This window comes from Sciurus vulgaris (genome assembly GCF_902686455.1).
Source record: "Sciurus vulgaris genome assembly, chromosome: 17".
NCBI classification, from domain to species: Eukaryota; Metazoa; Chordata; class Mammalia; order Rodentia; family Sciuridae; genus Sciurus; species Sciurus vulgaris.
Window position 1 is genome coordinate 54,322,857 of NC_136478.1, and position 26,942 is coordinate 54,349,798.

Below are 26,942 nucleotides of genomic sequence, written 5' to 3' on the forward strand. Positions count from 1 at the left end.
GCCGGCCGCTCTCTGGGCTGGGAGGAAGCCCTGCTGGCTGGAGCGGGCGCTGCAGACCCAGGGGGTGGCACTGCCCTGGCTTTGGAGCTATTTCTTTGCCTTGAGCTCCTAACCCTGGAACCTGCCTGGCCCCCACCTTCGCTGTCAGTTCCAGCCCCGCCACTTCCTGTTGCTGGGTCCCTCTCTCCCAGGGACCTGGCTGATCTGTCCATTCCCAGAGAGCATCTTCCACAGCCTGAAATCATCCGCTGCCACCCTGCGGACTCCCACCCAAACGTCAGTGGGGACCTTGCCCACATCCCCAGCCCCAGGCTGGCCCATAGGAGGCGCTAAATAAAGACCTGTTAGCGGACGCAGAACACACCTGTTGTTGGGACACGCTGCAGCAGAGGACTGGAGGTGGTTCTGGGGACGTTCCTCCTGCCAGGGTTGAAGTTGGTGATGGAGACGGTGACAGGGAGTGTGTAGTCAGGTCAGGAGATGGGGTGGAGCGGGGTTGGATGTGGGGGTTAGGGTTTTTGTTTTGTTTTTGGTACCCAGGATTTAAACCAGGGGCACTTAACCACTGAGCCACATCCCCAGCCTTTTGTTGTTGTTGTTGTTGTTGTTTTAATATTTTGTTTAGATACAGGGTCTCGCTGAGTTGCTTAGGGCCTCACTACATTGCTGAGGCTGGCTTTGAACTTGAGATCCTCCTGCCTCAGCCTCCCAAGCTGCTGGGATTACAGGCCTGTGCCACCGCACCCAGTGAGAGTCTTTTCTCTGTGTGTATGTGTGTGTGTGTGTGTGTGTGTGTGGTGGGGGCTGCTGCGGATGGAACCCAGGGTCTCCCACAGGCCAGGCAAGCACTTCACCACCAAGAGCAGGTCAGGCCTAGGGTCACTTGTAGTCAGTGTTCGACCTGGAACAAGTGTTCCCTGGCCTGGGTGAAGTCAGAGCTGTAGATGGGTCAGCAGCTCCTCCCTGAGCTCTGTGGATGCGTGGATGCAGAGGCGGGGGTGGGGGGGGAGTGGGTCAGGGGTTAAGATTCCAAGGCCTGAAGGCCCCACTTCAAGGACGAACTCTCAGGACAATAGGTTGTGGGGGAGGGACTGGTTGGTTGGTGGAGTGGGTGGGGAAGGAGCAGGCCTCAGCCTCCCCAGGTCAGCCTCTACAGGAGGAGCTGTGGTCACCTGTACCCCATCATGGGCTGTGACCACTGTAAGATCCCCACTTTTTTAATTTAAAAATTTTATTGAACTGGATACTCACATACCATGAAATTCGCCCTTTAAAACTTACAATCCAGTGGGTTTTAGTTTATTCATAAATGAGCTGCAAGAGTCACCATTAATTCCAGAACATTCACATCATCCCCCAAAGAAATCCCATATCCATTACAGTCCCTCCCATCCCTCCCACCCCCAGCCCCCAGCCCCTGATGACCACTAAGGATTTGTCTCTAAGAATTTGTCTATTTTGGACCTTTCTTATGAATGGAATCATTTTGGGTCTGACTTCTCTCGCTAAACATAGGTTTTCAAGGTTCATCTACTTTGTAGCCTTCCTCTGTATAGGCCTCACTCTTCCCCATCTGGGAAATGGGGTGGGAACAGCTCTGGGGAAAGGGGACACAGGGGTGGGCCCTGAAGTGTGTCCTGCAGGTGTAGGGTGGCATGTGCTGCCCCCGTGTGGTCCACAGGAGTACTGCAGCTGTCCCTGCTAGGACTGGGAAGGGCTGGGGGGCGGTGGGTGGTATCTGACCCCCTCATTCTCCCCCACCATCCCACCCCTCACCCTGCAGAGCCTTTGGGATCACAGAGCTTCTAGAACCCATCCTGAACCCTCTCTCTCTGCCTCTATCCTTAATACTCCTTAGGCTTCACTTGCTGAATTCTGGTAACAGTGAAGTTCTGATGCGGCTCCCAGGAAGCACTGGGCTTAGTTATTCTCCTTGATTTGTGGCACACTGAAGTTGCTGCTGTTATTATCCGGAAACGGGAAACCATCGTGGTTAAAAGTCCAAGTTCTGGAGTTTGGAGACAGCTAGGATCTAATCCCAGCTCGGCCACTCACTGCCTCTGTCACTTTCTGCATGTGATCTGCCCTCCTGGGACCTCTGATTCCTCATCTATAAATGGGTTGATAAGGATGACTTCTATCCCATGAGGTGGCAGAAAGGGTCAAGTGCTCAGGACCTGGTAGGAGGAAGGTCTCCATGGATCTCCAGGGCTGACGATGTCAACCAGAGACATGCTGGGAAATCTCTAGGAACCGACACTGGGGGATCAGGTGATTTGTCGCCTTTGGCGATTTCCATGATGTAAGTATCCCCACTGCTTGTTTCAAGCTGCCAAGGTGAGCCCCTGAAGGCATTTCTGGAAAGAGATACCTGGTAGCCCACCCTCATACTCAGCTTCACCACACAGCTACAGTAAAGAACCACAGCACCATGGATTATGGGAAAACGAAGCAAAATAATTAGGATGGATGAGTGTATATTACCTTTGTTTTTAATATAATTTATTTAATTGCATGTTTGCATAATTTAATGTTCAATAATGGCCATGGTTAACAACCAGTTCCAAAATTCCTGAGACTGTAATAATCAGCTTGCTTGAGCTAGCTCCAGCACACTGCTGAAAACATCTTTTTTTCAGAAAAAAAAAATCTGTTTTTCAGAAAGGGAAACTGAGGCTTTCTGTTTTTCAGAAAGGGAAACTGAAGGTGAGCAGACTTTCCCACAGTTGTAGGCAGGACACAGACCTCATCCCAGGGTTGTGTGATTCTAGGAACAGGACCAGCGGTGTCGCTCTTTCTGATGTCCCACCCTAGTCTAGAGGGCTCGGGTGGTTCCCTCAGTCCTGTGTGGCTTCAGCAAAGCCCTTGCCTTCTCTGGTCTGTTTTCCCACCCAGAGAGCAGCATGCCCTGCAGCTGTGCACCTGCACAGGGTTCCTCTGCACCTGCTTCCTCCTGGCCAGGGAGGTCACATGTGGATCCAACTTCTCATTCTATAGCCAGGGAAAGTGAGCGCTGGAAAGATCAGGTGCCTTCTCAGGGTCATGCAGATGGACAGAGAGGGTCCTCAGACACCAATACGAGTGCAAAGGACACTGTAGCCTCCAACCTTGGGGTCTGGGGCTTTCTTGGGGGTGGGAGGCAACCCTGCTAGAGGGGTTTGTCAGCCCTCTGCGGTGGCCAGGTCTGCAGCCATTCTGCTCCACACTCTCATGCCCTAAGCCCTCCACATCCTTGGCCCTCTGTCGGAAGGCCTGAGCCCCAGGACAAGGCGCCTGGGGGAGGATGTGGGGGTGGGCGCGCCTCTGCCTGGGGCCTGCTTTTCGGAGGCGGGTGGGGGCTTCTCTGCCTCTGTCTCTATCTCCCTCTCTTCACAGGTCTCTGTGACCGCTGTCTCCTGTCTCAGGGTACGGGACTTTTGTCTCTCTTTGTCCCATGTCTCTCTCTCTCTCTGTGTCTCTCCCCCTCTCTTTCTCCTAGTTTCCCCCTCTCTGTCCTCTGTTTTTGTCTCTGTCCTTTGCCTCTGTTGGCCTCTTTGTGTCTCTGCCTCCGCCTCTCTCGGTCTCTTTGTGTCTCCCTGTCTCTGTGGCTATCTCTCTATCTCTACATCTCTCGGTATCTTTCTGGCGCTCCGCCTCGGCATTTCTCTCCCCTTCTTTTCCGGTGAGCCTCGGCTTTCCTGTGAGAACTTGCTCCCCGTCAGCGCGCCCAAACCTGCCTCCACCCCCAGAGCACCCAGCCTGCCCCGGCCTGCGCCTTTAAGGGCCGGCGGCGGGGGCGGGGTCTCAACGGCCCCGCCCCGCCCGCCCCTCCCCCTGACGTCCCTTCCTCCCCAGCCCCTCGGTCGCCTCCCTACGCCGCCGCCCGGGCCGGCTCCGCGCCCCCTCCCCGGCCCCCGCCCGCCCGCCTGCCCGCCTGCCGGCCGCCCCCATGGCGCCCCGGGCCCCCACTGCGCGGGGCCACTAGGACCCTCGGTGTCCCCTCTCCCGCCCTGCCCCCTCTCCCACGGCGCGGACTCGGGCGTCCACGGCGCCCAGCTTTTGAGCTCGCGTCCCCAGGCCGGCGGGGGGGGAGGGGAAGAGAGGGGACCCCCGGATCCCCGCCCCCCCCACCCGGCCGCCCCTGCCCCCTGGGACCCGGAGAAGATGTCTTCGCGGACAGCGCTGGCCCCCGGCAACGATCGGAACTCGGACACGGTGAGTGGTGCCCGGCCCCTTGGGGAGCCCCGGCCGGGTCCAGCACCGAACCCGTGGCCGGGCCGTGCCCCTCGCCCCGCGAGCCCCTACCCTCATTTCCCGGGCCCGACCCGGCTCGCCAGCCCTGACCCCCTCCCGGACTTCAGGCCCTGGGTCCTCCCCTCCAGGCCAGCCCGACCCCCGGGGCGCCCCTCTCTCGGGACCCTCTCTTGTCCCTCTGCAGACCGCTTCCGCTCGGCTCTCCTCCCTCCAGGAAGCCCCCTCCCCGGCCTCCCAGCGGCCCCTCCCTTCTCCGGCGGGTTCCAAGCCCTTTCCCTCCGGGCTCCGCATCCGACCGCTTGCCCCTTCCCGGATTTGCAGGGCCCCTGACCCCCTAGGCCCAGCCCTGGCCCTCTCCCAGAAAGGCCCGGCCCAGCCCTGCCTCCGGCGCCGGCCTTCCTCGCCTGGGTCTGGGTGCCGGCTCCCCAGGAGCCCCCTCCACTCACCCAGCCCTCTGGCCCTCCAGGATCCACCGCCCCTGTGGGCAGCTTCCCGCAGGAAGCTGGGTTCCACCTCTCCCCGGCCCAGGGCCCTTTCTGGCTTCAAGGTCTCTCTGCGCCCAGGCCTGGTCCTCCTCTGCCAAGCAGCCCTGTCCTTGGATTCCCCACATCCCCCGGCCCCCCCAGGTGCCACCTGGACCCTCTCTGGTCTCTTCCTCTCCCAGGAAGCCTTGGCCTCCAAACTCCAGGCCCCCAGCCCAGGCTCGGATTTCTAGGCCCTGGACCAGCCTGACTCCAGGCCTCATCCTCCCCGTATCTGCTCCTCAGCTTCAGGCAAGCCCCCTCCCCAATCCCCCAACCTCTTGACCTCTGCCTGGGCCCGGTCTAGGCCACCATCCCTTCCTCTGGATTTCCAGGCTCCCTTCTCTTCTCCTGCCTCAGGGCCTCCCCCTTTCCTTGCCAGGGGTCTGGTCTCCCAAGGAAGCCCCTCCTCAGCTTCTGAGGCCTTCCTCAGCTCAAAAGGCCTGGCTTCAGATAGACAGACTTCCAAAAGGCTCCTGGACTTGCAGCCTCTGATCCTGCCCTCCTGGCTCTAAGCCCTCTTCTCTTGGGGTCACTTTGCTGGAAGCCCTCTCCCCAGATTCCTCTTGGTGACCCACAAGGGCTCAGCCCCGGTTGCTCTGGGCTGCTCTTACCTGGGTAGCCCCTTACCCCACACTTCAGACCCTCAGAACCCTCTCCATGTCAAGGACTGCTCCTAGAAGCCCCCTTCTCAATTTCTGGGAGTTTCCACGATGCTTAGGCCGTGGCCCAGGGATTCTTGGCTCTGATCTCCACTGCCCCTGTGGCTGCAGACCTTCTCACCATCCTGTGGCCCCTCAGCTACACCATGGCCCAGAACAATCCCAGTGAGCCCCCTTCCTATTTCCCATGTTCCTGATCATTCTAAAGATCAGACCACCAAACAGCCCAGACTCCTCTTCCATGAGGGTCACTGTGCCTGCCCCTCAGGCCTCCACTGCCACCCCAGATGCCCTCAAGAGATCCCGCCCCTTCTTCATCCTGTAGGGCCCTTCCTCCAGAGATGCCCCACTCCATTGTCACTGTGGGCAGTTTGGAGTTGTGGCCAAGGCCGAGCCACCTCCCTTCCCAGTCACTACAGTGAGGTACCAGGGAGGTACCCAGGCCATGGTTCTAGTGTGGATCTGCATGCGGGTTTGCATTGTGTCCTCAGACAACTGGTTCTCCCTCTCTGGGCCTGTTTCCTGACCTGGGAAATGGGTGACCATTGAGTCCCTCAGAGGATTACTGGGACAAAGTGGGTGAAGTGCTCCTCTGATGTTGGCCCCTAGTGCGCCTGTGGATATGAGTCAGAAGGCTGAGCACTGGCACCCCTGTGCTGTCTGTCATTAGTGGTGCGGGAGCTTGCAGAGCCTGCTCAGCCTCAGTCTCCCTGACTCTCCGTGGGGCTGATCTAGTACCTCCCCGCTGGGAGCTTTTCAGGAGGAAGCCTGTTGTCATTTTTATTGCTTGAATTATTCAGATAAACTTGGGTTCCAGTCAAGTTTCTGTTCCTCCCTAGCTGTTGACCTCCGGCAAATGACCTCACCTCTGTAAACCTCAGTTTCCGTATCTGTACAGTGGGGTTCATACCAGGACTTCCTGTTCTGTTGGCTGTTGAGATCTGTGCCCAGTGGGGACTTAGGGTGACTGATTCTCTCCTGTCCTGCGATTCCAGTCAGTGAGGCCTGCCTGTCAGCCCTATCTGGAAGTCACCTGTCTCCCTCTGGAATCGGAGGTGCAGCCCCCTTTCCTGCTACCTGGTTGCCTTGGTAACAGCCATGGGGTTACACTCTCGCACCTCAGGTTCTATGGCCCCCCCACCAGGGGCCAGCCTCCCCAGGTTCCCTAGCAATGGGCCTGGCATTGGGGCGCCAGCAGAAGGGATCCAGGCCACTGGTGGTGTGGGCCAGTTTTAGCTCCGGCCCCCAGCCCCTGGGGGCTCTTTCACCCACTGCCCCAGATGCCCCTCCCAGGGGTCCCTCAGCAGTGCTGCCTTCAGTGGGGTACCATCCCACCTCCACTTGCCCCCCAGTGCCTCCTAGACCTTATCCCAGTGGGAATCCCAGGCCTTATCCAGGATCTCCGCCCTCCCCTGGAGGAGGCCTGGGGCTAGGAGCCGCACTTGGGGTCTGCAGCCTGGGTTTCTAGGTGCTCTGCTCCATTTGCCCTGTGACCTTGGGCATCGTACTCTTCCCCCAGATGTGGGGGCTTTGGGGTCCCTGCCCAGAGAATGCCTGTCTTAATTGAACCCACGTTGGAGGTCGGGGTGAGGGTCCCGCCCACCACAGGTGTGTGCTTGGAGTGTAGCCCTGGAGGGGGCTCCTGCCCAGGCTTGGGGAACCCTGTCTTCTTGCCCCTTGTGAATGAGCTGTATGACCTTGACCAGCCCCTGCTGTCCAGGCCTCAGCTCTGCAGTGTGCAGGTGCAGGTGCCCCAGGTCGCGCTGTGGGAGCCAGATGCGGGCAGCCGCTCCCCAGCTCGGGGCTGGGCTCCGTGTGTCTGCTCAGTAGGGACGAAGCAGGAGCGTGGGGAGAAACTGGCTGGGTTCAGAGCCTGGCTCTGGGCCTCAGTTTCCTCCCTTGTGAAATGGGCGATGATGCTTGGGTGGCATCGTGCCACATTAATGAAACGTCAGTCGTCGTCACTGGGAAGTGGCCTGGCAGAGAGTTCCTGCGAGGAGCAGATGGGAGCCCCCAGCCCATCGGCTCTCTGGCCTGTCCTCCTCAGTGTCCTTTGTCCCTTGCGTCCCACCCCCAGCCCTGAGAGGGCACAGACTGAGCAGAGCCGTTTCGGCTGAGGCCTCTGACATGCTGGGCCCAGCCCTGAAAGGGAGCCGCTGTCCCTGGGGCTCACAATCCAGGACAGGGCAACTCAGAGCAGGCAGGTGACCTGTGGGGGAGGGAGGCCCGGGAGGGACAGGATGGCAGGAACAGAACGTTGGGGACAGAGGAGTGAGGGCGTGGGAGACGGCAAGGCAGGGTGGCGAGGGCAGCCTGAGGATGAAACAGTGTTCCCACAGCGGGCGGGCGGGTCACGGCGACTGGCCAGGCTGGGGGCAAGGGGAGCCTTGGTTCCAGGGTCTGGAGTAGAACTGGGGCCAAAGGACTAGAGCACAGCCGTCCCCTCCCAGTCCCCAGGGCACATTCCAGGACCTGCAGAGTTGCCTGGGACAGAAAACCCTGGACACAGGTCCTATGATGAAGTTCAGTTATAAATTGGGTACAGTAAGAGCAACAATAACTACTGCCCAGTGGCGCGGGCCTGTAATCCCAGCCTCTCAGGAGGCTGAGGCAGGAGGAACGTGAGTTCAAAGCCAGCCTCAGCAACTTGGGCCCCTGAGCAACTCAGCGAGACCGTCTCTAAAAATATAAAAAAGGGCTGGGATGTGGCTCAGGGTCAGGTGCCCAAGTTCAATCCCTGGTACCAAATAAAAGAAACAACTACTAATAAAATAGAACCATCATAACGTAGTATAATAAAAGGTATTTTAAACTTACAAATTGTTCATTACTGGAATTTTCCATGTAATATTTTCGGATCACAGTAACTGGAACCATGGCAGGCGACACTGGGTGAGGGTCACTAGTGCGGGCTGTCGGATCATCAGCTGGGAATCAGGGCTGATGTCTGGGTGTAGAGAGGAATTTGGGGGCTACAGTGGGGACAGTGTGGCTGGAACAGAATGTCGGGTTCGTGGTGGCCGGGTGGAGCGTTGTTACCGAGGTGAGGGTCACAGCGCTTAGGGCGAGCGGAGTCGCAGCGATAACAGAGGCTGGGGCCGCTGGACGGCCCTGGGGTGGGAGGCGGCCTTCCCTCATATTCCCTGAGACTTCTTCTAGCATAGAAACGCAGGATCCAGAGGTGACGTGGTTCTCTCAGCCTGGGATGGAGAAGGGCCACAGGGGCTGGTGGCCAGGGCACCCTGGAGCGGGACGGGGCGGCTCACGGCTCGCGCTCCTCTCCCCCGCCCAGCATGGCACCTTGGGCAGTGGCCGATCTTCAGACAAAGGGCCGTCCTGGTCCAGCCGCTCCCTGGGTGCCCGCTGCCGGAACTCCATCGCCTCCTGCCCCGAGGAGCAGCCCCACGTGGGCAACTACCGCCTGCTGCGCACCATCGGGAAGGGCAACTTCGCCAAAGTCAAGCTGGCCCGGCATGTCCTCACCGGGCGGGAGGTGAGTGGCCTGGGGCTCGGGGCTTCTGGAGAGGTCGGGGCTGGCCCTCTCTTTGCCTGAGGACCGAAGGTGGGTCCCTGACTCTCAGGTTTCACCCAAGCAACCCTAGTGGACAAAGAAAACCAACTCAGGCCTCCTGAAACTGCCAAGAAATCAGGTGGCAGGCAGAGCCGGCTCTAGTCCTGAGGACGCACGTGGACTCGGTGCCTACTCCGGGCCACCTCCCGGTGTCAGGGGTGGGCTGCAGCTCCTCAAAGTCTTCCAGGGGTCTTGCGTCCCCAGTTACGTAGGGCCTCACTCTCCGGCCCCCTCCAGAGTCCTCCCTGCAGACGTCGTTGCAGAAAGAGCTGGCACAGATGTGGGGACCTAGACATGAGATCTGAAGTTCATACTTCAAGGGAGAAAAGACGGTGGGTGGTTTCACGATTTCCTCTGCGCTCTCTTCGACTTTGAAAAAAGCGACAGAAGCAATTCTTCCCTGCTCTGGACGGACTCTTCCCTGCCCTTAGGCAGCCCATGGCAAATGCCCAAAAGACACCAGGCCCCATTGGTTTTATGGGCAAATTCTTCCTAAGGTTCAAACGTCACGCCAGTTCTTCCAGAGACTGAACAAAGCCGTTCTGCTGCTGACAGGGGTGTGTGTGCGTGGCGCTGGGGATGGAGCCTAGGACTTCATGCTTGCTAGGCACGTGCTCCACCACCGAGCCTCGTCCCAGTAGATCTGTACGTGCCAGCTTGCCACAAGAGCCAAACCAGGCCAGAACAGAATCATGGACCAGGCATTCCTGTGAATGTCAGTTCAAAAATCTTGTTTATTTTTTTGAGACAGGGTCTCACTGCATTGGCCAAGCTGGCCTCAAACCAAAGACCTTAAACAAAATATCAGCAAATAAACCCCCAGCAAATCAGTGAAACAAAGCTGCGTGATAACAAAGCTGGGTTTGTCCCAGGAATGCCAGGTTCTTTTCCATTTGACAATTTATTCACGCACTTCGCCACATTCACAGATTAAAGGAGAGAAACCATATGATCGTCTCAATACTGGCATAAAAAGTGTTTGACAAAATTTTAAAAAATCCATTCGTGAGAAAATGAGGAAAGCCAAGGGACCCTCTCTCCCACAAAGAACATGTCGTTCACCATATGTGGATCTTGCGCGTGGTTCCAGAGGTTTCCAGAGGACTGGAGTCTAAGGGAACAAGGCGTCCCGGGGAAAGAGCTCTTTAATCTAGCACACCTGGGGGTGGCCCAGGACCTTATGGGAAAATTACAGATGGGCTCTTTTTTTGGCAGGAGGGGGTACTGGGGATTGAACTCAGGGTTGCTCTACCAGTAAGTGACATCTCAGCCTTTGATATTAAAAAAAAAATAGAATTTAAACTTTATTTGTTTTTTTTTTTTAATTTTTTTAGTTGTAGACGGACACAATACCTTTATCTTATATATTTTCTTTTTACGTGGTGCTGAGGATGGAACCCGGTGCCTCACACGTGCTAGGCAAGTGCTCCACCGAGCCACAGCTCCAGCCCCTATTTTTTTAAATTTTGAGACAGGCTGTTACTAAGTTGCTGAGGCTGGCCTCAAACTTGGGATCCTCCTGCTGTAGCTTCCCAAATTGCTGGGATTAAGGTGTGTGCTACCGCCTTAGATTAAGACTTCTTCTTTTTTTTTTTTTTTAACCACTCACTATTGAAATGCATATGGCATTCTACCCCAATGTGTGATTTAAAATAGAAACTAAACTGTAAAATAAATATAAGGAAAGTTCAGTAATATTGATGACTACCTCAAAGACCTTTTTAAAAATGTCTAAAAAAATTTAAGAGTTTAAGGGATAGACTCTATCAAGCTACATAACCTTGACCAAGTGACTTGATCCTCCTGCCTCAGCCTCCCGAGCTGCCAGGATTACAGGCATGCACCACCAGGCCTGGACTGGCGTGGTTTCCCACAAATTCCCATCTGTGAATGGAGATGACTGTCGCACTCATTCCACAGGGTGGTTGTGAGGATGAAGGGTCTTGTTTGTGCGGCACACAAACCAGGGCCTAGTGTTCAGCATGGGCCAGTAAATGTCAGCTAGATGTTATTTACCATTTTATACATGTGATGGGCCAGGTGTGGGGGCATACATCTGTGATCCCAGCAAGGAGGCTGAGGCAGGAGGATTGCAAGTTCAAGGCCAGCCTCAGCAATTTAGCAAGACCCTGTGTCAAAAAATTAAAAGGGCCTGGGGATGTGGCTCAGTGGTAGAGCATTCCAGGTACCTAAAAAAAAAAAAGATGTGATGAAAAGGACCTGAGATCTTGGTCACCCTCACACACATAGACCCTGGAGCAGCCCCATCAGGGCCCCGCCATGGAAGAGGGGACACTTCCTGCAGAAGGAGATGAGGGAACCGTGTGTGGAATGCCCCTGGCCCAGGGTCCCCGTCCTCTCGGAATGGCCTGGTTGAGGGCTCTTCTGAGAAGGGACATCCAGGGTGATGGGAGTTGGGGGACCTCTCCCACGTCAAGGGCCTGTGGAACCCTGACCTGTCCCCTTCCTCTACCTCTAGGTCGCCATTAAGATCATCGATAAAACCCAGCTCAACCCCAGCAGTCTGCAGAAGGTGAGGCCCAGGGAGGGGCAGCAGGGTGGGAGCAAGGTTCCAGGGACAGCCGGGTGACCTGCCGAGTCCCCAAAACCATCCACCCTCATTCTTCTCTGTCTTCCTTTCTGGCCTCGCCAGCTGTTCCGAGAAGTCCGCATCATGAAGGGCCTAAACCACCCCAACATCGGTGAGGAGGGGAAGGGAGGGGCTCAGAAGCAGGCCGCCAGCTAGAGCACTGGGGAGGGAGAGCCCTGGGGAAGGAGGGACCAGTGGGTATCATAGACCTGGTTCCTCCTAGTGGTATCACTGCTGTGTGACTTTAGGCAACTCACTTTACATCTCTGAGCCTGTTTCCTCCTCTAAAGTGAGAGTGATAAAAGGACCTATTTCAAGGTGGCTGTGAGGATTGGATAAGTGCACGCATCCAGAACACTTCATTCAGGGCTAAGCTTGGGATCTGGTCTGTTCATCAGGAGCACTGATGTCACTGTCTTTGTCATTAGGCAGGGAGGGGAGAGAGGTCTTTATGGAGAGAGGCAGGGTTTGGTCTGGCCTCACAGTGGCGTTTGCCCATCCATTCATCTGTTGCTCCATAAATACCGGGTGGCTTCTGTGTGCCAGTGCCAGGGACACAGTGAAGAACGCAGACTACCCCTGGCCTCGCCAACCTGGGGTTCTTGTGAGAGGGAAGGCGGCCGAGTGGGGCCGGCCAGTGTGGAAAACCTTGCCGCCAGTAGGGAGCCATGGAGGGTTCTTGAGTGGGGGCTGTTAGGGTTGGACGTCCGCGTCGTTAGAGGCCGGGTGGAGGGGGTGCCCTCCCCGCCTAACCCGCGCCCTCCCTCCCGCCCGCGGCAGTGAAGCTCTTCGAGGTGATCGAGACCGAGAAGACCCTGTACCTGGTGATGGAGTACGCAAGCGCCGGTGAGGCCCCGCCCCGCCCCGCCCGCCCCCGCCCCCCGCCCCGCCCTGACCCGCCTGGCCTCTGCCCGCAGGAGAAGTGTTTGACTACCTCGTGTCGCACGGCCGCATGAAGGAGAAGGAAGCGCGGGCCAAGTTCCGACAGGTCAGCCGCCGGGCTGGGGCGCTGGGGCGCTGGGGCTGGGCTGCCCAGGACGTGGGGGTGCGGCTCAGGTGGAGGTACAGAGTCGGGGGCCCCGGATGTACCGATGCCAGGTGTGGGGTGTGCGGATACCGGGCCCAGGTGCGGCCGAGTGGGCAGTGAGCTGGCAGGAGAGGGTTGCAGGTGCGCGGGGCCAGGTGTGTGAGCGGGCAGGACGGGCGTGTCTGGGCGTGCGGGTGACGCTGACGTGGCTGTCCTGCGTGCCAGGGGCTAAGCCATGGTGAGTTGGGACCATGTCCGTCTCCAGGCCTGGGACCCTCCCACGGGAGTTCCCAGGGGTGAGTTGGAGGGGACTAGTCCGGATGTCTTCAATCCGAGGTCCTCGGGTGTGCCGGGGTCTCCGTGTCTGGGCGTGAGAATGTCAGGTGATCTAGTGCAGGTGTCTTGGTGGGTCCCAGGACATCTGCTGTGACAGAAGCAGGCGCCAGTATTCAGGGACTCGGTCTGCACCTAGGGGAGGCTGGGGCCCAGGGGTTGGGTCGTGAATGGCTTCACAGGCCCCCCGGGGGGGGGGGGCTGACCACTTGGGGCCACAAGTAACAAACCTCCTCCCCGCAGATTGTATCGGCCGTGCACTACTGTCACCAGAAAAACATTGTACACAGGGACCTGAAGGTAAGCCCCCAGCCCACTGTGACTTCAGGTATCCCAACTCGGCCACCCTGGCCCCTCCCCAGCATGTCCCCTGGCTCCTCCCTAGGCACCAGGGCTCTTGGTTTGTTCCCGAGCTTTTGAGGCCAAGCAAGGTTGGTGGAGGGGCAGGAATGACAGGGAGAGACCAGTATCCTACTGCACAGGGACAGTGGGACACCACAGGCTGTCACTCTCAGAGCTTCAGGACAGGGCCTCTCTCAGACTCAGAACATTCAGGAATCTTGAGAAGAGGTTTTAGGTCCCAGGAGCCACGCCCTGCAGGGTCTTAGAATCAGGGATCTTGGAACGTAAGAAGGATCTTGGAGAGAATCCAGCAGTAGGTGGGACTGGGACCCAGCAGGGCTGGACGTCAGCCACCTGCTGAGCTGAGCCCCACAGCCCCTTGGGTGGTCCACACCCCACACTCAGAGGGACCGGCAAGGATTGGGCTTCCCGTCTGAGACTGGACAGGTGCTGAGGTGGAGCAAGCCCCTGTGTCAGCACCAGGCCGTGAGCTGAGGGCTTGGGGAGCCACTTTATCAGCTCAGGTTTGTTTTGTTGTTTAAAAAAAAAAAAAAAATCATCCACCTGGACACCCAAGCAGGAGGGTCCCCAGGAGTTTGAGGCCAGCCTGGGAAACAGTGAGGCCCCCATTTAAAAAAAAAAAAATATATATTGTGGATCGGTACTTCTATAAAATATAATAAAAATGAATTGCAGGAAAAATGAGATGAAAAAAGTATATTCAAAGTGCAAGCCTTGTTTTAAAAATTATTATGAGAGCCAAAGACATAAAATGCCACTGTCCAATTGCTATAGAAGGTTCTGGCGCACTGTGTGTGCCAGGAGGCCTGGGATGCGCTCTGCCAGCTGGGCTCAGGGGCTGGTGGGTGCCAATGTGGATGCTGCACGCCCCCTGCTGGAGGGTCCTGTTAGTGCGCCAGGGGACCAAATGGAAGATTGAGGTTGAATTGTGGGGTTTCAAATACCAGGGCGCGAAGTGCCACCCAGAGCCAGACTGGGCTACTGTTGGATTCTGGTTTGGGATGATCCTGTGAGGTGCTTTGAGGGTACCAGACCCTGCTTGGGTGGGAAGTGCAGAAGGGTGCCAGGTGGTACAGAAGCTCTGAGGGACAGGGTGGCCCTGAGGAGGGCACAGTGCTGGTGGCCTAAGCTGCTGAGAACCTTGCACGGGACAGCCAGGCGTGGGTGGGACTGGGGAGGGCAAAAGAAGCAGGATCTGGGTGCTCCTCCTCGTGCCAGGCCATGGTGGCCACAGGCCCTGTTGGGCTCCAGCTGAGCCAGGTTCTTTCCGTGGGCACGAGGTGGCCTCCCTGAGCCTCCATATCCTCATCTGAGAAACGGCAGTCACAAGGCCACCTTCCTCAAGAAGTAGACAAAGCCTGCAGGGCATGGTGGCCAGGTCTGTCATCCATGGCTCACAGGGCTGAGGCGGGAGGATGGCAAGTTCAAGGCCAGCCTCATCACTCAGTCAGACCCTGTCTTGCCTGGCATGCACAAAGCCCTGGGTTCAGTCCCCAGCTCCACACACAAAAAAGAAAACTTAAAAAGGGCTGGCCTGTGGCTCAGTGGTAGAGCATCCCTGAGTTCCATCCCCATTCCACAAAAAGAAAGAAAGTAAAGGACAGAACCTTCTATCAATAGAAGGCAGTCAGGTTCTAGAACACTGACCACGCTCCAGCTGTCAACGTGAGCATACCACCTACATGGTGGGTGCCATTACCCTCAGTTTACACACAGGGAAATTGAGGCACAGGACTGGGCCACCCACCCAGAGTCACACAGCGGGCAGGAGTGGAGCTGGGCTGCCAGTGTCTGCACACGCACCCACACAAGCCCACTCTTAGAAATGACGGCCCACCAGGCCCGGCACATAGTGGGTGCACAACTAATAGACAAAGTTATTCATATTTTATGGATTTTGAGCGATCTCTTATTCTAATTTCTTTCCTTCTGGATAAGCTGGGGCTCAAGGAGGGGCGGGAGGTTGCCCAGAGACCTCAGCTCTGCAGACCAAGTCGGGTGGTGGTACCCACTCAGCTCTCACTGGTGCCAGGCTTGTTCTGGGCCATTTATATGGACTCACACATTTAATCCTCAAACCACCCGCTCCATGGAAGAGGAAACTGGCCCAGGGAGGTAAAGTCACTCCCCAAGGTCACACAGCGTAGGGAGCAGTCTGCGAGCAGCCCCACACCCCCATAGGGCCGGGTCCCTGAGCCACCTATCCTTCCTCCTCTGCGCCCAGGCCGAGAACCTCTTGCTGGACGCCGAGGCCAACATCAAGATCGCCGACTTCGGTTTCAGCAACGAGTTTACGCTGGGCTCCAAGCTGGACACATTCTGCGGGAGCCCCCCGTACGCCGCCCCAGAACTGTTCCAGGGCAAGAAGTATGACGGGCCGGAGGTGGACATCTGGAGCCTGGGCGTCATCCTCTACACCCTCGTCAGCGGCTCCCTGCCCTTCGACGGGCATAACCTCAAGGTGCCGGGCCGGGCTGGGTGCGGGGACTTCCTCCACCATCAGGCCTGTCCCTGCACCTCTCCTCTGTGGAGGACAAGGGTGGGACTGACCCGAGCAGACACGGAGCAGGTGGGACTGGGTCCCCACCGCCAGGAGGCCAGTCCATGTGGACGGTGCTGTTTTGGGGCTCAGGACAAGCTTGAGTCCTGGGCTCAGCTTGCTCACTCGCTCAGGAAGTATTTGCCGTTCACCTCCGACATTAGGGTCACTTTGAGGCTTTGCAAATATGTGACAAAAGTGGCAGCACATCCCTGCCCATAGCTGCTGTTCCATGGGGGAATTGAGAAGGCGCTGTGCCGAGTGACAGGAGCCACGAGTGCGGCTTTCGTCTCTGAAGTGTCCATGGCAGGCAGGCAGAGCCAGAGGCACCGCAGCTTAGCCGTCGCCTGGGCCGGTGGGCAGGCTGGGGAGGGGCTTCTCCAACTGCTGGGAGCAGTGGAGGCGTAGCCGGTCACTGAAAACCCTGGAATCGAGTGCCCAGATCTGAAGCCCTCCATCCCTGTGGACTGATGTCCCAGCCACCACGCCAGGCGGGGAGCAGAACAAGGTAGTCGGGAGCTGTGGTGGCAGACGCCAGCCGGTGCTGGGCACAGACGCTGGTCAGGGCGGCAGGGGCGGGCACAGTCTTCCTCCAGGTGTTTTTCGCTTGAGCTTGTTGTTGGGAGGCGTTGCCAATCTCCAGAAAAGTTGCAGGACTCCAGAGAACGCATGGCCCCGAGATCTGTGGTGCCGTATCTGGCTGCACAGGCACGTGACAAGGTTGCTCTGGTCCCTGTTGATGGACTGTGGGACAGTTCCTTGCAGACACTGTGTCCCTTTGTCCCCAAAGGCTACAGTGGGTTATCTCCTGAGACCAGGAGCGTTTTCCAGACAATGGTCACATACAGGACATTCATAAGTGGCTCAGTCCTGGCCGCCGCCCCAAGGTCCCCGCTCGGATCCTGTTGGTCAACCCAGAAGCCTCCTCGCAGCTATTTGTCCTCCTGGTCGGGGATCCGTTCAGGTTCCCAAGTGCACTCAGTCCCCGTGTCCTTCCATCTGGAGCAGCTGCCAGCCTCTCTGTCTCCCCTGGTGCTGGCATGGCGGAGGGCTCTGGCTCGACCCCACCGCCACTTGCTCTGTCCCCTCACTTCTGTGGAGCCTGGGAGGGGTGCCCTGGGCTTCCAGACCTTGAGCCCAGGGTTGATTTTCCACAGCCTTGCTTGTGGCCCTCGTGAAAATCTCAAACAAAAAGCAGGCCACGTGTGCTCCCTGTAGGTCCTCACAGACTCGCAGCCCTTGTGGGGACAGGCATGGCTAGGGAGGGCGTCGCAGCCCCCTTTGTATGCCTGGGCCAGACTAGTCCTTAGGCTTTCACTGTGACCCTGTTCACAGATGAGAAAACTGAGGCCCAGAGACCCCCTCACCTGCCTACCCCTCCTCTGAACCTGGCTGCAGAATTTGCCTTCTAAGGTTGTCCCTGAATGAAAGTTATGTAGCTTTGCAAAATTATTTTTTAAATTGCTGCATCTCTCCAATGTTCCCATTTTCCAGATGAGGAACTGAGGTCAGGGGAGGGGGCTGGGACTTGGAGCTGCTGTCACTTCCGCTGGGGGTTGGGATGGAGAGGAGTGTGTGAGGAGGGCTGGGAGTCATGGCTGACCCCTCCACAGTAACCCTGTCCCCGCAGGAGCTGCGGGAACGCGTGCTCAGGGGGAAGTACCGGGTCCCTTTCTACATGTCTACCGACTGTGAGAGCATCCTGCGGAGATTTTTGGTGCTGAACCCAGCTAAACGCTGCACTCTCGAGGTGAGCCCCGGCCCTGGCCCCCCGCCCCCACACTCTGCCTCCTTCCCTGACCAGGAGCCCAGGAAGAGCTGCGGGCCTCCCCCCATGGCAGCCTCGCCCACTCCCACCACCCAGCAATTAGCTAATGAGCTCCTGGGTGATCACAGGGTGATGGGACCCAGCTCTGCGGGAGGCGGGAGGGCCTGGCCCTAGGGCGCCCTGGAGGCGGGCAGGGCAGCAGCCCCACTGGGCCCACCTGCGCCCGAGCTGCGGGGTTCTGGTTCCTTCTGACAGCCCCTCCTCTTCCCTCAGCAAATCATGAAAGACAAATGGATCAACATCGGCTATGAGGGTGAGGAGCTGAAGCCATACACGGAGCCTGAGGAGGACTTCGGGGACACCAAGCGCATCGGTGAGGCCGCCGAGCCCCTTGTCCCTCTGGTTAACGCCTCCTGAAGCCTGCCAGGCGCAGTGAGGAGCTGCCCCTGCAGCTGTGTGGCCCTAGTGAGCATGTCCCCTTTGTGCGTCTAGCTCTTCGTGGGCAGATGGGTCAGTACCAGACCTGCCTCCGGAGTCGCTCCACGTCGCCTGGTGTGTGATAGGTGCTATGCTGTCAGTAGCTTTTTTTCCCTCTGGTGCCGGGGATTGGACCCAGGGCGCTCTACAACTCAGCCACATCCCCAGCCCTTTTTTATTTTTAATGCTGAGACAGGGTCTCTCTGAGTTGCTGAGGCTGGCCTCAAACTGGCAATCCTCCTGCCTCAGCCTCCCGATTACAGGCATGAGCCAACCACACCAGCTGTCATTGACTTTTAAGAAATTAGGTCACTGCTGGAAGAACCTGAGCACAAGTGCTCAGTGACCTGTCACCCCCCTTTGGTTCTGAGCTCTCTGGTCTGGAACCTGGAACTCTTGAACCCTAAGGTGCTGGCTCTGGAAGAACCTGTTAGAAACCGCTCCGAAGCCCTCCTCCACAGCTGAGGACTCTGCAGTCACCATCACAGTTGGCTGCATTAGCCAGGACTTGCTGGTTGCCAATGTCAGAAACCCCAAGAGACTGCCATTTTATAGGTCAAAATTTGCCGATGCCAGCTATTTCATGTCTTAACCTAATAGTGACACTTTATTCATTCACATGACTACAAAGGCCAGGGTGTCAGCCTTCAGGCACAGCTGGCTCCAGGTGTTCCAAGACACTTGGGGGTCTCCACAGGACCTTCTTTTCCTTCTGGTCCTCACCCTGGGAGGAGAGCTGGCAACAGCATGTGCTGGAAGCCTGGATGCCCTATCAGGGAGAGCAGCCAGTGGCAGGTGGCCTTAGGGATGGAACACTCTGGTTGGTGGGATGTGTCTGTGTGCCTGTCCCCTGGGGTATGGAGCAGGGGTCAGGATTATTCTTCCAAGGAAATGGGCATGCCATGGCAGAGGGAGGTGGCTCCTAGGCAGACGGAGGAGCAGGCGTGGCCCAGCAGGTGGAAGGAAGGCCCAGGAGACTGACTGACCCCAGTTTCCCCCTGCAGAGGTGATGGTGGGTATGGGCTACACACGGGAAGAAATCAAAGAGGCCTTGACCAGCCAGAAGTACAACGAAGTGACCGCCACCTACCTCCTGCTGGGCAGGAAGACTGAGGTTAGAGGACAGGGGTCTTCAGGAGTGTGCCTCGGGTGGAGGGATTGGAGGGGCAGAGGGGACAGTCTCCCCTCTTCTGCCATCCTTCTGCAGGAGGGTGGGGACCGGGGCGCCCCAGGGCTGGCCCTGGCACGGGTGCGGGCGCCCAGCGACACCACCAACGGGACGAGCTCCAGCAAAGTCACCAGCCATGGCAAAGGGCAGCGGAGCGCCTCCTCCACCTACCACCGCCAGCGCCGGCACAGCGACTTTTGTGAGTGTGGCCCCGCCCCCTGGCCCTCAGGCCCCGCCCCCAGGTTCAGGGCCGCGCTCTGATCCCCCACTACCCCCCCAGCCTCCAGCAACAGGAGGCTGTGTGGTAAAGAAGTAGGGGCGTTGTAGACTCACTCGGAGGGAGTCCATCTGGAGGAGCGGCCACACGCAGAGCGGATATTCTGTGCCTTGCTGCTTCTCTGATGGTCTGGTTTTTCATTTCTCTTATCTCACCTTACCTTTTTTTTATTATTTTTTTTTAGTTGTACATGAACACAATATTTTATTTTGTTTAGTGTTTTCATGCGGTGCTGGGGATTGAACCCAATGCCTCAGGCGTGCTAGGCATGTGCTCTACCACTGCCACATGCCCAGCCCGGCTTACCTTTTCTCTTGATCTGTGAGCGCACAGATTTCTGCATTTTCCTTTGCTGTCCTGAGGATGGAGCCCAGGGCCTTGTGCATGCCAGGCAAGCACTGTCCCACTGAGCTACATCCCTAGCTTGTTTTTTTTTTTTTTTTTTTAACTGAGAATTGAACCCAGGGGTGCTCTACTACTAAGCCATCCCCAGCCTTTTTAGTTTTTATTTGGAGACAGGGTCTCACTAAGTTATTTGGGGCCTTGATAAGTTGTTGAGCCAGCCTCAAACTTGTCATTCTCCTGTGTCAGCCTCCTGAGTAGCTAGGATTACAGGCATGTGCCACTATACCCAGCTCAGATTAATTAACATTTCACTTAGAATACCAGAGACCAGCCCAAATGGTCCTAGAATCTCTTTAGCCTACTCATCTGGGATGGAGCACTGATACCAGACTCCTTTGGGAATTAATTCACTGCAACTGGGGCACAGGACTCATTGTACAAAGTGACAGCTTAGAGCCTGCCTTCTTACCTCTCCTCCACACTGAAAGGAGGGGAGGCCATTCCAAGGGGAATGAGCCGGGGAAGATACCACGTTGTACCCTACATTCTGCAACTGAAAAGTATCTGCTGTAGAAAATAAATAGACCCCACTACTGGAGGGGCTGGGGTTGTGGCTCAGTGGTAGAGTGCTCCCCTAGCATGTGTGAGGCACTGGGTTTGATCCTCAGCAGCACATAAATAAAATAAAGGTATTGTGTCCATCTACAACTAAAAAAAACTTTTAAAAAAAGTAGGAATGGAAACCAGGCATGATGGGGCACACCTATAATCTCAGCTACTTGGGAGGCTGAGGCAGGAGGATCACAAGTTCAAAGCCAGCCTCAGCAATTTGGTGAGACAGTCTCAAAAATACATAATTTTTAAAAAGGGCTGGGTACGTAGCTCAGTGGTAAAGCACCCCGGGTTTAATACCCTGTATGGCCAAGAAAAAGGACATGGAAACTTCCAAGTGGTCTGCCGCCCACATCTTCATCAAATTTAAGTTCTCTACACTAGTTTTTAAAGAGTTTTATTGAGCTAAAATTCACATCCTGTACAGTTCACCCATTTAAAGTGCTCGGCCCCGGCATTACTATACTTCCATGGATGTGAGTCCGTCACCAGACTACACTGTGGGGACACTTCCGTCACACCAAGAATGACCAGTGTTCCTCCATCATTCCTCAGCCCTTCACCCACCCAGCCTCCAGCAGCACTAATCTGCTTAGCCTCTCTGGATTTGTCTGTTGGACATTTCATTTAGGAGATTCTGTACAGTATGTGGCTTTTTGTGGAAATACCTCGACCATCCCCTGATGAGGGACATTTAGGCTGTTCCCAATCTTTTGACATTAAAAAAAAAAAGAAAAAGGCGAGAGGCGGGGCGGGGTGTGGCCCAGCGGTCAAGCGCTTGTCCCACGTGTGCAGCGCTGAACCAGGGGTGTGTGGGACTGCGCAAAGCCTGCCTGTCCCTGAGCTCTCCTCTGGCTTCTGTGTCCCCACATGCGCCCAGTAACTTCCACAGACGTTATCAGAACGATTGGCAGAGACTGCAGTCTGTGTCAGGAGTTCGCCCAGGGCCGGTTCTGGGCCTCCCAGGGGATGCCAGCTATACCTGATCCCCTCCCTCTACCAGGTGGCCCGTCCCCAGCACCCCTGCACCCCAAGCGCAGCCCAACCAGCACCGGGGAGGCGGAGCTCAAGGAGGAGCGGCTGCCGGGCCGGAAGGCGAGCTGCAGCGCAGCGGGGAGCGGGAGCCGGGGGCTGCCCCCGTCCAGCCCCATGGTCAGCAGCGCCCACAACCCCAACAAGGCGGAGATCCCCGAGCGGCGGAAGGACAGCACGAGCACCCCGGTGAGTGGCAAGGGGCGGGACCCCCTGGGTCTGCCTTGCAGGTGCCGCCCTGCAGTTCCCCAGAGCAGCGTGCAGGATTCGATAAGAGCCTGTTGGCACCAGAGGGCTGGGGGGTGGCACCGGCCCTGTGGAGGCTGAGGTGACCTCAGCTTGGACCTTGATGTCCAGAAGGGTGGTGGGATCCCGCCACTCCTGTCTTCATGGGGCTCAGTGTCCCTTTGGGGTGGGGATGTATTTGTCTGCAGTGGGCACCCAGGAGGCCCTGAGGCTGCCCGCCAGGGGTGGGCACATTGTGAACTGACCCGGAGATCCAGAGGTTGAGTGGGGGGCCCAGCAGGGCGGGTGTTCTGAGCTGGCGTCACAGCCCGACATGGGCTGTCGGGGGACTGAGTGTGGCGTGTGGAAGCGCGATTGTGAGAAGTCGCTTCGGCCTTCCTCAGTTTCCCAGTAAGCTCCGGTGGTCTCCCTGACCCAGCTCCGCGGCGACTCGTGGCCCTCTCCTCCCACTGGGGTCTTTGAGCCCCTGCCTGCCCCTGGGCTTCTACCCAGGCCCTGACTCAGTCCTCCTGGGAGAGGCAAGAGGGGGCGCGGCGGGCGGCTCTTCACCTGTTCCCTTCCCTGTGTGTCTCCCACAGAACAACCTCCCTCCCAGCATGATGACCCGCAGGAACACCTACGTTTGCACAGAGCGCCCTGGGGCGGAGCGCCCATCCCTGTTGCCAAATGGCAAAGAAAACAGGTATGGGGGCCGCGGGGAGGGAGAGGCCTGGTGGGGAGCAGGCCCCTGGATCTGAGATGATGACGTCAGTGGGTGCCACAAGGCTGGGGAGTGCAGGGTTCACCCTTCCCTTAATAGGACCTGCCAGGTACCTCTGTCCATGCCCCCGCTTAATTAACTAGTCACTGGCCTTAGAACAGCGGTCTGTCTCGTTCTCCACCTACGAGCCTCAGGAACCCGACTGGATTTTTTGAATGATCCATTTTTAGAACTTGAGAGAAGCCCCAGATTGTCACAGCTTCCACATCGTCTGGCTGGGTGGTCCAAGGCTGTGAGGTCTCTCTCAGCTGGCAAGCAAAGGGTCCAATTCCAGGGGGCAGCCTCATGCACAGGGAGTGAATTGGTGCCCATCCAGGAGCGTGGCACCTCCAGGATAACCACACTCACACGCCTGGGCCACCGGGAACATGAGGGCCAGAGGCGGACGCCCCACTCTTGGGTGCGCCTGTTGAATGCAGGCGGGTGTTACGGTGGGCGGGGGCGGGGTGATGCAGTGGGCGACAGTCGTGATTCTGGGACTACTCAGTTCTGCTTGAGGCTTGCCTCCGAGCTTTACTAGTAGGATGATTTCGGGCAAATCTCTGAGCCTATTTTCTCCTCTGTAAAATGGGGCCAACACCAGCTTCCTCCAGTCCCCATTAGAGTTCTGATGCCAACAGGAATTTCCTGTACTGGCACACTAGGCTCTGGCTGAGCTTTTTTGATGGTTACTAAATAAAAGTAATAATAGTGGTCATTCAAGCAGCAGCCATGTGCAAGATACCTTAGCTGGCATAATGCTTCTAAGGATATTGCAAGGTAAATGCTGGTATTTACATTTTATAATTGAAGAAATGAGGCACAGAAAGGTTCAATAACTTACCCAAAACCACACAACTGCTGAGTCAAGGAGCAAGGATTGCAGACTGACTGCAGAATATGCATTGGTAGCTACAGTAACACAGCCTTCCAGTTCTGGTCAGTTAGATTATAGTCTGAGCTACTGGAATAAAGAGACCCCAAGGTATGGTGGCTTAAGTAAGATGGAATTTTGGGGCCCAGGATGTAGCTCAGTGGTAGAGCACTTACCTGGCCTGCATGAGGCCAAGTTCCATCCTTGACACTTCAGGGTTTAAAAAAAAAAATAGGGTTTTCCAAAGAGCCCGGGCTGATTCTGCCAGTCTCCATGCCAAGACTCCAAGCAGCTTACCCACTGTTTCCCAATCAGCAAGAAGTGGGGAAAACTAGAGGGTATGCAACACTCTTGAAAGTCATGGCCCCCTAATCCAACACTGTGGTGCACACCTGTAATCCCAGCCGCTCTGCAGACTAAGGCAGAGGATTGTGAGTTCAAAGCCAGCCTCAGAAACTTAGCAAAACCCTGTCTCCAATTAAAACATTTTTTTTTTTAATGTCTGGGGATGAGACTCAGTGGGTTAAATGCCCCTGGGTTCAATTCCTGGTACCAAAAAAAAGAGAGAGAAAGCCAAGTTTCAGAAATGGTACAAGGCACTTCTGCTTGCTTTCTGTTGGTCAGAGTGTAGTCACATGACCACTATTTGTCACTGCAAGGGTTTCTGGGAAGTGTAGTCTCTGGCTGGGAGGCCACAGCCTGGCTCAAAGGAAGTAAAACCGAAATAGTGGATTCAGGGGGAGAGGTAATGGCCTCTACCACAGTCAGGATTTCCTTTCTGAGATCTAGGCTGGTCCCTGGAAGATAGAAATTGGAATTCTCTCTGAGTTCTCAGGATTGGGGGAGTCAGAAGGACTGGGGGAGAACTGGGACAGTCAGACCCCTACTGCCCTCCTAATATCTTGAAAGAGAAAAGGGGTCCCTTCTGTTTTCTTACACATCAACTGGCTAGTTGTCATGGTTGAGCTGGGTGTAGAGGCACATATATGTAGTCCCGGTCATTTTAGATGCAAAGATGGCAGGATCACCTGAGCCCGGGAGTTCAAGGCCAGCCTGGGCAGCATAGCAAGACCCCCACCTAAAAAAAAAAAAAAAAAAAAAAAAAAAAATGAGGAGGAGGAGGAGGTTGCTGTCATAATGAATTGGGTCCTTGATATTCACATGTACTCCTTTCCCGAGTTTGGGTGATGGGAGTTCAGATCGCAGCCTTTGCCAAGTTCATTTGGTTCCTGAAGTGTGGATGGCATACAGCAAAGGAATCATCCACAAATGTATGTGAAATCTATTCAGTTGCCAAATCTGGAGAGAGGAGAGTTGGAACGGGACAGATTTGAGGAGGTAGAGTTTAAAGAAGGAACAGATTAAAGAAGATGTAACAGAAGGAGAGTCAATAAAATAATGCTGGGGGTCTGTGGTCCACAGCCTGCACTACCGTACATAGCAGCCCTGTTTCTGAACTCCAGGCTGGTTGGGGTTTGTGGGCTCAGGACAGGACAGTGAAGAATCTGTGGGATGGGGCCCAGGCTTGCCTCAGGGCCTCACCCTGACCTGTCATTCTCTCCCTAGCTCGGGCACCCCACGGGTGCCTCCCGCCTCCCCCTCCAGTCACAGCCTGGCTCCCCCATCCGGGGAGCGGAGCCGCCTAGCACGTGGCTCCACCATCCGCAGCACCTTCCATGGTGGCCAGGTCCGGGACCGGCGGGCAGGGGGCGGGGGCGGCGGGGGCGTGCAGAACGGGCCCCCCGCCTCACCCACGCTGGCACATGAGGCTGCACCCCTGCCGGCTGGGCGGCCGCGTCCCACCACCAACCTCTTCACCAAGCTGACCTCCAAGCTGACCCGTCGGTAAGCAACACTGGGCACCAGGCGGGGGTGGGACTGGCTCGCCTGTCTACTACTCTGCTCTGCCTCCTGCGCCCTGACCTCTCCTCCTCCTCTTCCTTTTCTTCCTCCTCCTACTCCCCTCCACCATCCCCTGCCCCCGTCACCTCCTCCTCACACTGCAGGGTCACCCTCGATCCCTCTAAACGGCAGAATTCTAACCGCTGCGTCTCGGGCGCCTCTCTGCCCCAGGGATCCAAGATCAGTAAGTCCCATCCACGCTCTCACTGGCACTGCCTCCTGTCTGCACGTCTGGCTGTGTGTGCGGGCCTCAGGGAGGGGCAGTGGACGAGAGTGGGAAATGGTGTCTGTATGTGGGGTCTGGGTGTATATTTACTCCTTTAATAAACTACAGTGGCCAGAAGCATGGCCACTGGAGCCAGACTCTGGGGTTCCAGATATCATCTCTGAGAGTGACCTTGAATAAGTCACTCAACCTCTCTGGGCCCAGCTTTCCTCTTCAGTACAGTGGCAGTTCCTACCACAGAACCTTCCTTTGAGGGTTGTTGTGAGGACTGAGAAATCTGCCTTGTAAAGTGCTTTATGACTGCATCATTTAGAAATGATGTGCTCAGTGCTTTCACTCATCACTTCTGTTATTCATGGGAACCTACTGACCGTGTGCCTGGCGCCATTCTGGCCCTGGAGTAGAAACTGAACAAAATGTAAAAATTTCTTGCACAGGCAGAGCCACATTCTAATAGGGGACCAGGCAGTAAATACATAAGTCATATGTGTAGAATATTGGGTCTTGATAAGTACTAAGAAGAAAACTAGAACAGAACTTCGGTCCAGAGTGTGGTGAAGGGAGGGACAGGTGTCACTAAGGAGGTGTCTGCCATTGGAACAAAGCCGAATGTGTGAGGGGTCTCTGTGTTGTCCCTTCTACATATCGTTGTCTCCCCACCCCCTCTTTCTCTGTCTTCCAAATTCTTTGATGTCTTTTCTACCACCTGCACTAACTCTCTCAGGATGAGCCCCCTTCTGGAGATGTAAGGGATCAATTCTAGCCAACAGGGAGGGACTGGGCTGGGGCAGGACCACTGGGAGGCAGTGGGTGGGGGAGGAGGGCTCCCTATGTTCAGATTAGATATCCTGTCACCTCCCGTCCCCCAGGGTCACAGACGAACCTGAGAGAATCGGGGGACCTGAGGTCACAAGGTGAGTGCATGTGCCTGCCCCTGACTACCTCCCATCCCCCTCCCTCACCCCTGGCCCTTAGAGGGGCCCGAGTCCCATTTTCCTAGCCCAGCATCCTGAAATGCCCCTGACCTGCCTCCTCTGCCAGCTGCTCTGGATTCCTGCCCTTTGCACTGCAGCCCTGAGCACCATCCCTTCACCATCTTGTCCTCGCTGCAGCCCAGCTACCCTCCTGTCAGTACCCCGCCTCCTTTAGCCTCTCATCCATGGCGGCAAATGTTGCCCAAGCTCTGAGCCAGGGAGTGGCAGACAGCATCTGTATGGGTGCAAACAGCAAAAACAAATGGTTGTGGCTGCATCCCAATAAAACTTTATTTAAAAAAGCAGGCAGCACCAGGTGTGGTGGCGCATACCTGTAATCCCAGGAGGCTAAGGCAGAAGGATGTCAAGTTCAGAGTTAGCCTCAACAATTTAGGGAGACCCTGAGCAACTCAGTGAGACGCTGTCTCTAAATAAAATACTAAATAGGATTGGGGATGTGACT

General features: G+C 56.5%; 1 protein-coding gene across 2 annotated transcripts; it reads left to right on the plus strand.

The window, feature by feature from the left end:
* The first annotated feature begins 3,839 nt into the window (after positions 1-3,839).
* Positions 3,840-26,690, plus strand: MARK4 (microtubule affinity regulating kinase 4). 2 transcript variants are annotated; one of them, XM_079118903.1, is made up of 17 exons: positions 3,840-4,194; positions 8,709-8,909; positions 11,467-11,520; positions 11,641-11,689; positions 12,358-12,423; positions 12,495-12,565; positions 13,181-13,237; positions 15,525-15,761; positions 17,470-17,589; positions 17,881-17,980; positions 19,089-19,198; positions 19,292-19,451; positions 21,490-21,707; positions 22,343-22,446; positions 24,944-25,222; positions 25,384-25,463; positions 26,375-26,690. In XM_079118903.1, the coding sequence occupies exons 1-17, from the start codon at positions 4,144-4,146 to the stop codon at positions 26,503-26,505; spliced, it is 2,088 nt and encodes a 695-aa protein (XP_078975029.1). In that variant the 5' UTR covers positions 3,840-4,143; the 3' UTR covers positions 26,506-26,690. The 2 variants fall into 2 exon arrangements, with proteins under 2 accessions (XP_078975029.1, XP_078975030.1); XM_079118904.1 differs by lacking the exon at positions 25,384-25,463 and having other exon boundaries at positions 3,841-4,194; positions 26,375-26,487.
* The last annotated feature ends 252 nt before the right edge of the window (positions 26,691-26,942 follow it).